Source organism: Primulina eburnea, chromosome 9 (genome assembly GCF_022965805.1).
Source record: "Primulina eburnea isolate SZY01 chromosome 9, ASM2296580v1, whole genome shotgun sequence".
Taxonomy (NCBI): domain Eukaryota; kingdom Viridiplantae; phylum Streptophyta; class Magnoliopsida; order Lamiales; family Gesneriaceae; genus Primulina; species Primulina eburnea.
The window spans coordinates 13,317,553-13,333,649 of NC_133109.1; the positions used below are offsets into that span (position 1 = coordinate 13,317,553).

Genomic DNA, 16,097 nt, shown 5'->3' on the forward strand with positions numbered 1-16,097 from the left:
AAATAAAACAGTTACCTGCCACGACATCATCAGGTGCATCCTGTGCCTGCTCATCAGTCAAAGCGAATAGTCGGGCCTGCTGTCTAGGAGGCTGGCTCACGGTCTGGCTTCCTCCTGGCCTCGGCTGTGACTGGGTAGGCGGTACTGGCTGGAAGGAATGAACGGCAGATGGTCCTACCTGTCTGAGCCACTGACCCAGATGACTCAGCTTCCTGGGATCCCTGAGCACCTCTCTGGGGACACACTCGAGCAAAGTGTCCCTGTTGTTTGCAAATGCGGCAGTTGCCGAACACTCCTCGGCACTGCTCGGTGGAATGCTTCCCTCCACAAGTGCTACAGTAGGGTCATGTATAACTTTGTCCCTGACCAGTCTGTCTAGAGCCACTCGAACTGGATGAGCTATTTCCAGCTTTTCCCTTAGCTTTCAGGAAGTCTTTCTTCCCACTACCACTGCCGCTCTCAAATCGAGGAGCTGGTGGAGGCATCTGTAATCTCGGTGCTGAAGGCACAAACGAAGCCTCTCTCTGTCTCATCAGATCGGATTCGGCTCCCTTGGCTCTATTCAAGGCATCGGTGAAATTGTTTGGCCCCCGGTATTCACCAAGGTAAAGATTTCAGGATTTAGGTCATTTATGAACTGATCCGCGACGGCCTCATCATGTTCAGCCACATGAGGAGCAAATCGGAGCAGAGTAGAGAACTTAGTCACATATTCCTCAATGTTTAATTGGCCCTGTCTCAAGTTGGCGAACTCGGCTCCCTTGTCCTTTCTATATGAAACTGGAAAGAACCGTTGATAAAATTCAGTTCTAAATACATTCCAGGTAATGGCCGTACCTCGTTGTTCCAATGCCCGTTTCATTGTGATCCACCAGTTCTTGGCAACGTCATGCAACTGGTGTCCGATCAGTTTCACCCTCTTCTCATCAGTATACTCCAAAGATTCGAACATCATTTCAATATCGTCCAACCAACTCTCACAATCCACGGAATTCTCCGTACCCTTTAAAGTCGGTGGATGGAAAGACTGGAATCTTTTTAGTAAAGTCTCCATGGGTGTCGCTATCACATCCATGGGAGGATTTGAAGTACTACACTGTTCAGGTACTCTTCTCGGAGGCATATCAGATAATTAAAGAGGTTAGTAATTCCAACTACCACATATCAGTTTCAATCTTTCTCGGATCATCTTACAGCTGATCCATTCCAAATAATACACAATACCATATCAAAATCAGATATTCAGGCAAACATGTATTAAAACAGAAATTCATGCTAGCAATCAAAGGCAGGAAAGAAAACCTCAATCTACCCCGCTCACTAGCTCCTGTCTCAGTCTAAAGGATCTATCGCTCTGATACCACCTGTTGTGGGGACCCGGACGCTAATCATGTTCTTAATCATCAGTGGGACTAATTAATCAATTATAAAACAGGGTCTAAATTTTTTTTTTAAAAATCAATGCGGAACGTATTGACATAAAAACATATATACATCTCAGTATATAAAAGTACAAGTCCTGTATAACATACATTCATTCTACTAAGGTTTAACAGCTAATGTCAAGTGTCCAACCCTGTCTCTAATCCAAGTCCGGAGCCTCCACTCTAATCACGATCTCTCTTCATCTCCTTGACCCTGAACCTGTCCCACCTGTTGTCATGTACACATACAGACAAGACAACAGCCGGATAACTCCGGTTAGAATAAATCCCAGTATAAATCGACGAAACATGCAATCATATAAGGAAATATAAAGCATGTAACAGGTAATAACAATATGTATCAAAATCTGAAACATAACTATTATCAAACTGTCGACAATACTTGTCGCTACACAATTTAGACTAGACTCAATCCTAGTCTAGGGATCCCGGTTTCCAGAAGTTAGCATTCTTATATCGACCAACAGTAATAGAAAAGACTCCAGATCTATCCACGTCGATAAGGTATCGATCACCGGTAATAGAAAAAGGTCTGATTCTATCCACACCGATATGGTATCGATCACCAGTAATAGAAGGAACTCTCATTCTATCCACACCGATATACTATCGATCACCGGTAATAGAAGAAGCTCCAATTCTATCCACACCGATACGATATCGATCAACAGTAATAGAAGAAATCCAAATTCTATCCACATCGATAGCCAATCCTCCGCTGACAGACTTTGGCTCTATCGCCAATACACTATCCTGTAACATCGTGCAATGTGCCCGTGGCGATCCCGCCACTATCAGGCACTTACGTTACAAGATTACTCGACTAATACCTGCTGTCTATATATCAAGAGAACAAGTAATCTGATACATGCTATCTATATATCAAGAGAACAAGTATATCAATCAAATACATGCAAATATCAATGCAATAAATAAAGTATGTGATTTAGGGAAACTCAAGTCTAAACCGACTCAAGTCGATCTCCCAATACAACATTGACTTATACCTTTCGTTTGTAGTCACGGTCTGAAGCAATCTCAGTTCTTAACTCAAGACTGTCTTTGTAAATCTGAAAGGACATATCGAGAATCATAATATCAATATTCCATTCTCAATTCTACACTGAGTCTGATTAATCTGGATTTAATTCAAATCAACGGCATAACGGCACAATCCCGATATCCCCGTCAATACAATATCAACATATATCAATTACAAATCATAACTCATATCTGCTACAATTTGTCATCACTCCATAATTTAAATCTGTCCAATCTCAATTAATATAATCAGAAAATCATAACAATTCCATAATCAATCTGTTCTTCAATCCGGGTTCGATTCTATGATGTATAGTATTCCCAGAACACATAATAATGATCAAATAATAATTTCTCCAATATCATAATTTCAAATGATAACAGAACTCAATAAAACTTATGTCTAGTTGTAGCTATCGACGAGAGGAGTACGGTACTGTGTCCGGATTTAATTTCTGATATACGGATCACACGAAATCACAAATCACAACAAACTAAAGTTGAAGGGATTTCTCGGGGAATTGGGCTCGGTTCTTGCTGAAGGAAAGTGAATATCTATATATATTAGGCATGCATGATGTGACAAGTGTCCACTCAAGTGCTAATTGCACTTTAGCCCCTGAAATCTTCACTATTTGCAATTTGGTCCTCGCAACTCTTTTTAATTCCATTTCAATCCTAATTAATTACAAAAACCGTGGAATCTAATTTATCATTCCAAAAATTCGTAAATTAAACAATCTCGGATTAAAATGATATAATCTCGGGTCTTACATTTTCTCTCTATAAAAACTTTCTTAAAGTGTTTAATAAAAGCTTCAAGCTCTTGGTGTACAAACTTGTAAGTTTAATTTCTGATTTTAATTTTTAATTTTTATGATACTTCATGTTAGCTTGAATGAAAAGCTAGGTTATTTGTGCTAAATCATGGCTTTACTATGATATGATCTATATTTATTTGTAACTTAGAATCAATATGAGATAACAAAATATTTATTTAAGTTTTGGAATTCTAAGAATTATTATAAGGTTTGTGGTTAAAACATAAGATAAGAGAAGAACCAGGAGATGGTAAACACAAGGTTCGAGTTTAACCATGAAATTATAAATTCATGTTGTAGCTATTTAGCCTACTTAGGCGAGAAATGGTATTTAAGGCATTTGTGGGTGGTTTTTATGAATTTATATTTCTGAGGTAGACTTCGGTAAAATCCTTTGTTATTTAATTTCTTTGATATATCTTTGTTAAATCCTTTTATCTTTTGTAAAATTTCCATATGTGAACCTTATATTAATCATTATTCCAAGAATTAAATGCCTCTTTTTGCTAGATCAATTTTTATTCTAAGCACCAGATGATATCAGAGCCATGGAATAGTTTTTCTTTATGATTTAGAACTTTTATTTAATGTATTTTTGGTATGAAAGATACTGTTCAAAACAGTTTAAATGAATAATATGATTACGAGAAAATTTAGATTTCTTAAATAAATGGACTTTTCTAAGATGGAACCTAAAATTATCTATAAATTATGAACCTTTGAAAAAATTGTTAAAACTACAGAATCATATGTACTTTTTTCATAATGAAGAAATGGTTATTAGATTATTACATGATAAAGACATCTTACCTTATAGGAAAAATTATAAATTTATTCATATTGGATTAATTCAAATAGCTTTTAGACCTTTAACTTCATAAGGTTTACCAGAAAGTTTTATAACAGCTTTAAGATATGGTAGAAATTTAAATTTGAAACAATCCCTTATGAAAATTATTCAATCTAGTCTGGCTTATGGTCCAGTATATTTTGATGTTTATCTTAATTTATCGTTATCTTTATCTTTGCATGATATAAATATATTATATTATTTAACATTAATATTAAAAATCATGGTTATAATTATCCTCACGGAACAGAAATAATCTGTATATGTTGTCATATCTATTATAAACCATTATTCACTCTAATCATATGTGTAAAAGAATTGATAAAAAATTAAATAAAACAATTCTAATATAAGCTATTTAGTAGATCTAATATTACAATTCGTAGATCTATAAAATTGGAAGAAATTGAATTTGTAAAAACTGAATAATTGAACAAGTTGTTCCTAGAAATCCTATAATAAATAGAGATTTACAACAAATTATACAAATTGATGAAGTTCTGTTCAAATACAATTCAATAATGAACAAAGAAAATTATTACCATCTTCTATTTATACTAGATCAAGATCTAGTCGCTCTTTTATTTCACCTTTCGATTATATGGTGGATGTTCCACAAAATTCTATAGCTTATACTTTTCAAATAATTGAAGACAAGATCTTCTATGAAAGATATAGTAGGAGATTTAACCATTAATCAAAATAATATAGTTCATAAAAGTAATTTTCAAAAATTTAGGGAAACTAATACAGTTTCAGAAATGAATTTTACTATTTAATAGATAATAAATCAAAAATTAATTTTACTAAAGGATCTCGTGGAAGAGCGCTGATCAATCATGAATTTTATAATTCCAAATGAGCATCTTCCAGAGATTAGTACTTTAAAAGTTTATCTGAAAGAGAATTTGATTATATTATTACAGAATTTTATAAGTACTGTGAAAATAAAAATAAATAAATACATTTTGTTCCTTAGTTTTTAAAACATTTATTATAGATTATATTTATGTTCTTGAAATAAATTATAAACTTTCTTCTTGACAGATTCAAAAATCTGTTTATCCCCTCAGCAATATTTTATTTAGAAAAAGTAATAAAGTTTTAAATTTAACTGCTTTTTCAAAAAAATTTGATAATGATATGTTACAGATAACTGTTAAACATATAAATCAAATACTTGAAAAATAAAATTATACAAATCTGTATCTTACAATAATGGGAGAAGAAATTATTTCTCTAAAATATCGTATTGATAAAACTATTATGACTATCAATCAGATTAAACATGATGTTCATATACAAACTAAAGAAGAAACTAATATTATTGCTATTACATCTTCGTGTATTCAATCCCCTCCAGAAAAAAAAGATTTTAAATTTCAGTCTTCTGATTTAGAAAATTTAAATCCCTTTATTTAATACTATTAATGAAGAGTTTGAAAATATTAAAAATTGTTCTAATGAAGAAATTAGTAAAATGAAATGGGCAGATAAACCTACTCAAACTAAATACTATTATGATATACTTGCCCCTATGGATATTCTTTTTAAATTTTCTCTAATAGTTATAATTAAAAAAGTATTTATAAATGAAATATTGATGGTTTTAGTGATAACAAAATTTATATTAATGCTCACCAAACTTTAATGTATAGTACTGTATGTAAAATTTCAGGCAATAATGATAAGAATATTGCTAAAATGACTACAACATCTTTTACTAGCCAACTTATAGGTTGGTGGGATAATTATTGTTAATAAATTATTATTACCCTAAAGTTTTGGTGATTGACAAAATCAAAACAACACCTAAATGTTTCAGGAAAACAACCGCAATTTATTTTGTATAATAGAAACACTTCAAACCTTTTGGAGAACAACCGCCTACAGTATTTCAGTAGCTTGAAGAAGTTTCAACCGTTAGAAGATTTCTTACCGGCTGTTCAAAGTCTTCAACCGCTTCATCAAAGTGTCATTCATTGTTCACTTAATGAAATACATTCTCTGACCGGCTCAGGACATTCAATGGTTTTGCTCCGCTACAAGTCAACCATTCCCTACAACAGTCCCGATAAAGATCTTCATTAGTGTCACTATCCCAGAATAGAAAAATTGCTTAAACATCCTACAAGTTCTGATGAAGCTAACAATTATTACAAAATGATGTTCAGCAACTACTCTTCAAAGTTATGGGATTCAAAACTACACAAGCAAAGAGAACATTAAATGTTTACTGAAGAACATTTAATGTTTTTGCAGCTGATAGTGACACATCATTCCAATGCTACAGGTTTACGTTATACATTTTTTTGACCGTTGGAATGATAGCTTATAAAACAAGAGCTGAAGACAATCAAAGAACTCTTACTGTTGAAGAATCCATATATTTTGTATTTGATGAATCATCCATCTGTCACAAAAATAATAGTAACAAAATTCATGATTTAATCGATAAATTAGATGTTACTAACCATGAATCTAGCAGTAAAGATGAGATAAATTTGAGAAGAATGGTTTAAAATATTTCTGAACAAAGCCCAACCGTCCAAGAACATCATCAAGTGGATGAACTGGTGAACAATCACCTAGAGGAAACCAACCAGATAGAGGAGGAAATGGTGGAACGAGAAGTCGCAACAGATCAATTAACAGAGCTCAATCCATATAGACCATGTCTCCAGTGTAAAAAAGATCATCCACTCGAGCTGGTCATCGGTAACCCAACCGCTCCTCTTATACCTAGAAAACAAATGATTGATGAATTTATGCATGCTGCATTTATACCAATTGGATAGATGCTATGCAAAAAGAACTTAATCAATTCAAAAGAAGCAAAGTTTGGCACTTAGTTCCTCGACCTGATAATTTGCATGTAAGTGGTACTAGATGGGTGTTTGAAACAAGATGGACGAGAACGGTTCAATAGTTAGAAACAAAGCCAGACTAGTAGCACAAGGTTATAGACAAGAGGAAGTTTCTGACTTCGATGAATCATTTGCTCATGTTGCTAGACTAGAGGAAATTAGAATATTTCTTACATTTGCAACATTCAAAGATTTTAAGGTATATCAAATGGATGTTAAGTCAGCATTCTTAAACGGTTTGCTTAATGAGGAAGTATATGTAGAACAGCCACCTGGCTTCGTTAGTCACACTCATCCTGATCATGTATGGACTTAAAAAAGAACCACTGGCATGGTATGATACTTTAACCAAGTTCTTACTTGATCATCATTTCTCAATTGGAACGGTTGATAAAACACTGTTTAGATTTTCAAAAGATGATCATTCATTATTTGTGCAAGTTTATGTTTATAATATTATATTTTAATCAACTAATCCTAAATTGTGTGAAAGATTCTCCAAGTTAATGCAGTGTCAGTTTAAAATAAGCATGATGGGAGAATTAAACTTCTTTCTAGGACTACAAGTCAAGCAATCAGAAAATGACATTTTCGATAACAAAGCGAAGTATACAAGAGACATGATAAAGAAGTTTGGTATGGAAAATTGCTATAAAGCTGCTACCCCAATGAGCTCATCAATCAAACTGGACAAAGATAAAGGGGGAATATCAGTAGATACAACCATGTACCGGGGATTGATTGATTCTGTAAGATCTAGAAATTCGAACGCCGTAACCTGACTGCATGCAAATCTAGGGTTTTATTGAAATGCATATTTAATTTTTTTATGCATATTTATGACATGAATATGTGTCTGATTTCATGAATTACTAGAATTGCATTATTTGGGCTTTAGCAGTATTTCACGTTCGAACGAGAAACGGAGACCGGTGAAAATTTAAAGAAAAAATGTTTTTATTAAATAATTATTTTTAAATTATTTAATATATGATGTAATGATTAGGAATTTTGAAAAAAAAAGAGCCATTTGTATAATTTTTACACGTTGAGCCATATTTTAAACCGGTAGGCGAACTTTAGCAAAGTGGAAAGCTTTTTGAATGTTCGGGTAGTTTTGAAAATGCACCGACACAAAATATTTTACGTACGTGTAGTTGGGCTCGACGGGCTTGTTTTAATAAGTTTTTGAGCCAAGCCCATTACACCTCACTAATATTAATTATAGGCCTAATACTCACTCATTTTATTATCAAACCCTACTCCCAAAACCATAATCCCTCACCAAATTTTGGCTGCCCCTCCCCTCTCAAACCTAGCAGCAGCTTTGCTTCACTTCTTGCAAGAAAAATTCGGTAGAAGCTTACCCCATCCCTCCGGTGTTCGTCCTTTGCTCTGTCGGTCGTCTTTTGCGTTCAAAACATCACTAAGGCACGCCCTACACTCTTTTTCTCTCATCAACCACATCATGATATGTATATTGAATGGTTATGTATGATAATTAATAGACCTACTGTTGTGCATCGATTTTACATGGTTTTTACATGAACAAATATAGTTTTCTTGCCTTGTACCTCACGTTTGTGTTATGGTTGAAGGGCTGTTGAAATTTTGAGGGCTAGAAATCATGTTACAACATGTTTTGAAGGTCTTTAGATGCCAAGACTAGATCAGGAATATGTCGAGGTAGGGAGGCTGATCGGTTGGTTCGTATGGTTCGTGTCTTGGCTAGATCGGATGTTTCAAGGGGTGCAGCAGTGTAAGGGGAGTTCCAGGAGGTGGATTAGACACTGGTGGGTGTGAGACGTGACCTATAGTGACTCGACCACAGTTGGTCACGAGTTAGGAGTAAATCGAGGAACCTAGGCATGGTTAGGGCTCGGCTTTGAGACTTTCGGGTGGAACGCATACCTCCGTGTGCATGGGGCTAGGGTCCATGGCTAGGACTGTTTAGTAAGGGTAAGTGTTAGTCTAGGAGAGGCTAGTTGGGCCTGAGGTAGCGTTTGGCTTCGAAGTTGATTTTTTGGTCGTAGGGGTGGCGCCGCGGCGCTGCTCACTTGGTGCCGTAGTGCTTGAGCTTCGGCTATTGAAGCGCCGCAGCGCTGATGTTTTGCGCCTAGGCGATCACCAAGTGCCGCAGCGCTACACTGGCAGTGCCTAGGCGCTAGTACAGTACATGTATTTTCGAGATTTTTGTGGATATTTCTCGTTTTGGGGGTTCCAGTAAGTTATACCGACATTTCTGTGGTTATAAATAGTTTAAGTTGAGTCATACGAGGTTTGGTTAGGATTCATTGAACTATGGTTAAAATTTGATCAAGTCTCTGGTTAATTTGGGTTAAACGGGACTCCGGTCTAAGCCCTGAAACAAATATAGAGGTTGATGCAGGGGTTCAAGATACGTCTAGGGAATTATTAGAAGTATGTTTAAGGAGTTTGATAAGGTTGGGTGGATCGAGTTAGCAGTCCTGGTAGTGCCTCGAAAACCGATATTGCATATTTAAAATGTATATGTTAATTAGGAATATGAAGTTTTATGAATATGCTAGAAAATACGTTACATGCTAGGTTTTAAGAAAATGTACGTATATCCATGAATTTTACAAGTGATGAGTAGATGACACATTTTTGAAGAAGGTGAGTTGGTTGTGACTAATACGAACACGAATTTGTAAGGCCAATGCTCAGTGGATGAGTAAAACTGTCTATGATGTCCTCGTCGCCGGGTACCGCAGTTATACGTAGATGGATCCATCGACTTATAGCAGATACGAAAGTCACTACTAATGATCTGAATTTAATAAAGGAAAATGAACACGAATATGATATGACACGATTTGATCTGACTCGACTTATTTACGTTTTTAAGGATCATTAAACTTATTTTAATTACAGTAATTTTCAATATAGCATTATATGTTTATGTATTTGTTATAACGGTACAGATATGTTGAGTCTTTAGACTTACTAGGTATGATTGGTGCAGGTGAGTATTATTTGAGGAGACTAGAGGTGCTGAGGACTGATCTGGCTGAGTTGTTGGAGCACGATAACCCGAGGACCTCACGTTTCATCCGCACTAGCATTTTATGATAAAATAGTTTTTCATGGATTATTACGACTGATATGTTTAGGAGTGTTATAGATTGGATTTTAAATATTTATACTATTTTTTAAATCTCTAGGTTTAAGTTTATTTGACTGTTTACGATTTTTAGATTTAACTGCAGTTGATTTGTTCAATTATTCGAAATTATTTAATTGTTTAAAAGTGAATGATTCGATTTAATTATATGCATATGTGTATATAAATTTCGGCCAAAGCTTTTTTTAACAAAAAAAATTCTAATAGTATTTAAGTAGTAGAAGTTTCAGTTGGTATTAGAGCGAGGGTTCCTGTAGAGGGTTGTGCCGCCGCTGGCTTCAGAAGCTCTGTCGTCAAGCCTCAAGTCTGTAAGTTTAAATGTTTTGAAATTTTTGATATTATCACCTGCGTGTTTACATGATAGATGTTTTACAGTACATGTTTAGCTATTTATATTATTTGGAGATTAAATGTTTTAAGAAAAATTAGATTGGATTGCATGTTGGTTACATGTGGAATTGGACTGTATTCAGATATGCCTCCTAGACACGCTCCTAGCACAGACAGACAAGATGGTAATCCTGGAGGTGATAGAGGCTTTCTGCCACCACCACCAGGAGATCCCGCTACCCGAGCGCTAGAGGGTATTGCACGATTGACGGAGCAGGCTCCTAGACCACAGGCGGATGTTTATGAGCAGTTCAAGAGGCTCAATCAGAAGGAGTTTTGCGGCACTACCGATCCATTTCTGGCAGAGTGCTGGATCTTATCGCTAGAGCTACACTTTCAGTACCTGGACATGACAGATATGCACCGGGTAAGATGTGCCACATATATGCTGAGAGATTATGCATCTCTGTGGTGGGAGCGAGCAGCGCATGGGGTGAATCTTTCTACTCTCACTTGAAACCAGTTCAAGGATATCTTTTACAACAAGTATTTTCCCGCGGATGTCATGGTGCGCCTGACCCTAGAGTTCATGAGTCTCCGACAGGGGGACTTGATTGTTGCTGAGTTTATCAGGAGGTTTGATCGAGCCTGTCACTTTGTGACCCTTAGTGCGAGAGACGTGGCTAAGAAGCTGAGTCACTTCATGGATGTCCTCAGACCTACCATTCGCCGGTATGTCATGCTGATCAGGCCAGCTACTTATGATGTTGCCATTGCTTGTGCTTTTCAGGCAGAGCAGGCTTTTAGGGATATAGATGTGGAGATGCAGAGGTAGAGGCACCAGGCTCAGCATAGTTCACAGCCCCAAAAGAAGAGTTTACAGGGCCTCCCAGGAATCAGGGGCAACAAAAGCCCCAAGGACGGTTCGAGAAACCAGGTCAGCAGAAACCACCGCAAGCCCCAAGTTCTCCCAAGCCGGAAGAGAGGAAGCCCTGCGAGCAATGCAATCGGTTCCATTACGGTAAGTGCATGTGGGGGACATTTAAATGTTTCATCTGCAAAGATGAGGGTCATAAAGCTGCAGACTGCCCAAGGAACACGGGCCCTACTACTGCCAGGGCCTATGTTATGCATGCCAAGGAGGTGGAAGAAGAGCTAGACTCGACACTGATCACTGGAAGGATATTTATTTTAGATGTAGCCACTTATGGACTACTAGATTCAGGAGCTACACACTCATTTATATCCGAGACTTTTGTCAAGCGGTGGGGATTATACCAAAGGCCATGGATTTGGGTTTTAGATTCTGATTCCTTCCGATGATCAGATGTTTACTTCAAGGATAATGAAGAACTTGGAGCTTCGTTTGCAGAAGAATGCGGTTCAGGCATATCTGATTGTGCTACCGATGCCTGAGTTTGACATCATTCTAGTTATGAAATGGCTTTCAACGAATTGAGCTTCAATAGATTTCTAGCAGAGGTCATTTTCTGTGCGACCGTCCATCGAAGTCCTTTGTTTTCGAGGCAGCAAAGAACAAACAAATGCCACACATCATTTCTTGTATTTGTGCGAGGAAAATTATGAAGAAGCTGCCAAGCATTCCTGACGAGTATTGTGTCAGTATCTGAGCCAGTCAGTCTGAGACTGGAGGATGTCGAGATCACCAGAGATTTTCCCAGCGTCTTTCCTGAGGAAATTTCAAGCATTCCACCAGACAGAGAGGTGGACTTTTCTATTGAGCTGATGTCGGGTACAATACCGATTTCTAAGGCACTTTATCGTCTAGCACATGTACAGATGAAAGAGTTGAAGGATCTGATTCAAGATTTTTTGGACAAGGGTTTTATTCGCACGAGTTTTTCTCCATGGGGCGCACCGGTACTATTTGTGAAGAAGAAAGACGGCAGCATGTGACTCTCAATTGATTATAGAAAGCTGAAAAAGTCACAGTCAAGAACAAGTATCCTCTGCCTAGGATAGAAGACTTATTTGATCAGCTTCAAGGAGCATCAGTGCTTTCAAAGATAGATCTTCGATCATGATATCACCAGCTGAAGGTGAGAGAGTCTGATGTGTACAAGACGGCTTTCACGACGTGTTATGGGCACTATGAGTTTATGGTGATGCCCTTCAGACAGACTAACGCGCCAGCGATTTACATGGATCTCATGAATTGCGTATTTTAACAGTATTTGGATCAGTTCGTCATAGTCTTCATCGAAGATATTCTGATCTATTCGAAGAGCAGAGAGGAGCACAGTCATCACTTGAGTACCACACTACAGACTTTGAAGTACAGACAACTATTTGTCAAGTTCAGGAAGTGTGAGTTCTGGCTAGACAGAGTAGCGTTCTTGGGCCACATCATTTCTCGAGATGGAGTCGAGGTTGATCCCAACAAGGTTGAGGCATTCAAAGATTGGCCAGTGCCTAAGAGTGTGACCAAGATCCTCAATTTTTTGAAATTAGCTGGATACTACATGAAGTTTATTCAGAATTTTTATTCTATGGCGGTACCCATGACCGCCTTGGCAAAGAAAAATGCCAAATTCATATGGGAGCCAGAATGTCAGGAGAGCTTTGAGAAGCTGAAGCAAGCATTGACTTAGCGCCAGTTCTAGCGATGCCATCAGGACATGGATAGTTTTTTCTGTATACAGATGCTTCGAAGCTTGGTTTGGGTGCAGTTCTGATGCAGCATGACAGAGTGATAGCCTATGCGCCCAGACAACTGAAGGTTCATGAAAAAAATTATTTGAACCACGGCCTCGAACTAACTGCAGTAGTATTCGCCCTGAAGATTTGGAGAAATTGTCTGTATCGGGAGAAGTGCAAGATCTTTACAGATCATAAGACTTTGAAGTACTTCTTCACACAAAAAGAGCTGAATATGAGACAAAGAGATGGTTAGAGCTGGTGAAGGACTACGACTGTGAAATTAGCTACCATCCGAATAAGGCTAATGTGGTAGCCGACGTGCTGAGTAGGAAGACTGCAGCGATTGCACAGTTGTATATATAGAGACCATTGCAGGCAGAGATTCAGAAAATTGAGCTTGCAGTTTATGCTAGGGGCGATACTCCTAATCTTTCTACCCTGATAGTGCAGTCGACGCTGACAGATAGAATTCGAGCAGGCAGTCATCCGATGATCAGTTACAGAAGTGGAGACAGAGGGATAAGTCTAAGGGTTGAGATTGTATTATGTTGAGGATGGCATAGTCTGATATCATGACCGATTGTGGGTTCCTAGCGGTGATTCGTTGAGAGAATACATTATGAGGGAAGCCCACAACCCCCCGTACTCTATTCACCCAGGGAGTACGAAGATGTATAAGGATTTACAGTCTTTGTATTAGTGGCCGGGAATGAAGCGAGATATTTTGTGTTTTTTGTCTGAGTGTTTGACGTGTCAGCGGGTTAAGGCAGAGCATCAGATACCTGTAGGAAAGCTATGACCGATCCCTATTCTCGAGTGGAAATGGGAGAACATCACTATGTATTTTGTGACCAGGCTACCGAGGACCGTTGTAGGGTATAACGCCATATGGGTGATAGTTGATCGGCTTACCAAATCAGAACATTTTCTACCGATCAAGAAGACTTTCACCATGACCCAGTACAAAGAGCTGAACATCAGAGAGATAGTCAGATTGCTTGGGATTCCAGTGTCCATTGTCAGACAGGGACCCGAGATTTACATCTGCTTTCTGGAAGAGTCTGCATCAGGCATTGGATACCAAGTTGCTATTCAGTACAACCTTCCATCCTCAAACCGACAGTCAATCTGAGATAGTGATTTAGATCTTGAAGGACCTACTCAGAGCTTGCGTGATCGACTTCCAGAGCAGATGGGAGCCGAGGTTACCTCTCGTGGAGTTCACATACAACAATAGTTATCATTCTCATGCAACAACAGTTATCAAGAATCTATCGGTATTGCTCCTTACGAGGCGCTTTATGGGAGAAAGTGTAGGACACCAATCTATTGGGATGAGGTAAGAGAAAGAGCAGAGTTGGGTCCAGACATTGTCAGACAGACTACAGAGCTAGTGGTCAAGATCCATTATAGGATGAAGGCTACACATAGCCGATAGAAGAGTTATGTTGATAAGCGGCACAGAGATCTAGAGTTTGCAGTGGGTGACCACGTATTTGTGAAAGTCGCACCTATGAAAAGTGTGATGAGATTTGGCAAGAAAGGCAAACTAAGTCCTCGATTCATAGGACCATTCGAGATCCTTGAGAGAGTTGGGACACTAGTATACAGAGTTGTGTTGCTGCCGAATCGGACGGGAGTTCGTAATGTGTTCCACGTCTCGATGCTTCGAAAGTACATGTCGAATCCTTCGGATGTGATGAACTACGGGCCTCTGCAGTTGAAGCCGTGTCTTTCAAGGAAAGGCCTATCCAGATTTTGGACGAAAAAGAGAGCAGACTCCAGAACAAGGTGATCCATATGATCAAATTCAAGTGGCTGAATCATTCCGAGGAGAAGGCTACTTGGGAGAGTGAGACGGAGATGAGGAGTCATTTCCCAGAGCTATTCGGTACGTTTTAAATTTCGAGGACGAAATTCAATTAAAGAAGGGGGAGGAATTGTAAGGTCTTGAAATTCGAACGACATAACCTGACTGCATGCAAATCTAGGGTTTTATTAAAATTCTTGTTTAATTATTTTTTTGTATGCATGTTTATGACATGAAAATGTGTTTTATTTCATTAATTACTAGAATTGCATTATTTGGGCTTTTAGCAGTATTTCACACTCGAATGAGGAACAGAGAGTGGTAGGCTATTTTTAGCAAAGCAGATGACTTTTTGAGGGTTCGGATAATATTTTTGAAAAAACACCGAAACGAATTTTTTTACGTACGTATTTTTGAGCCTAATGGGCTTGTTTTAAGAGTGAAGGATCGTGTGCTGAGCACCTTTGAGTTGCTTCAAACACGATATTCTCCAATGAGCTGCAATAGCTCTTTTTATAAGAATGTTAATACCTATGAATTAAATCGAGTTTGGTTTTAATACCAAGCGGAAGAAACTTGAAGTAATCTTTCGTGATGAAAGATGTTATATTTGAAAGCATTTTAACTTATGTAAAACTGAATAATTGAAAATCATAGGATTGGTTCTCAGATTTATCAGTTCAGTTATGGTAAGAAATGAACTGATAACACCTCGAACTGATCAAATCAATTTGAAAACAACGGTTAATCATTTAAGTGCACTAGATATATTTATGGATGTTCGGAGACTTCAAATGCTCCTATGTCACCCCTTCTACCACCTCGGGTAGGATCCACTAGAAGACTTTGATCTATACAACACCTTGTACAAACCTACTCAGCTTAGGACTTACCCTACTGCCTAATCTGAACTCCTAGCTTAGACTGAAGGCAGCACCTCTCATCCAACACTTCTTTAACGTTTGTGTATCAAAGACTACATACACAAGTTTAATGTCTTTGTGCAAGAATATATTTGAGTGGTGGGGTGTGTGTGTGTGAGAACTGATCTCTGAGAATAACACAAAAATTTTCTCACACACTGAGGGAATTATGCTTCTAATCTAAGCTGATAACACGATGAAGTG

At 37.7% G+C, this 16,097-nt stretch overlaps 1 protein-coding gene across 1 annotated transcript; it reads left to right on the top strand.

Moving 5' to 3' along the window:
• Positions 1 to 11,844: 11,844 nt before the first annotated feature.
• Positions 11,845 to 13,111, top strand: LOC140840734 (uncharacterized mitochondrial protein AtMg00860-like). Its single transcript, XM_073207906.1, has 2 exons — positions 11,845 to 11,886; positions 12,692 to 13,111. Exons 1-2 carry the CDS (start codon positions 11,845 to 11,847, stop codon positions 13,109 to 13,111), a joined length of 462 nt encoding a protein of 153 aa, XP_073064007.1.
• The last annotated feature ends 2,986 nt before the right edge of the window (positions 13,112 to 16,097 follow it).

Bases quoted from the DNA above. Each gene is read 5' to 3' on its own strand.
- LOC140840734 (XM_073207906.1), top strand. From the start codon at position 11,845: ATGAAGAACTTGGAGCTTCGTTTGCAGAAGAATGCGGTTCAG. The intron at 11,887-12,691 runs GCATATCTGATT...GTATTTTAACAG, and splicing joins TGCAGAAGAATGCGGTTCAG to TATTTGGATCAGTTCGTCAT.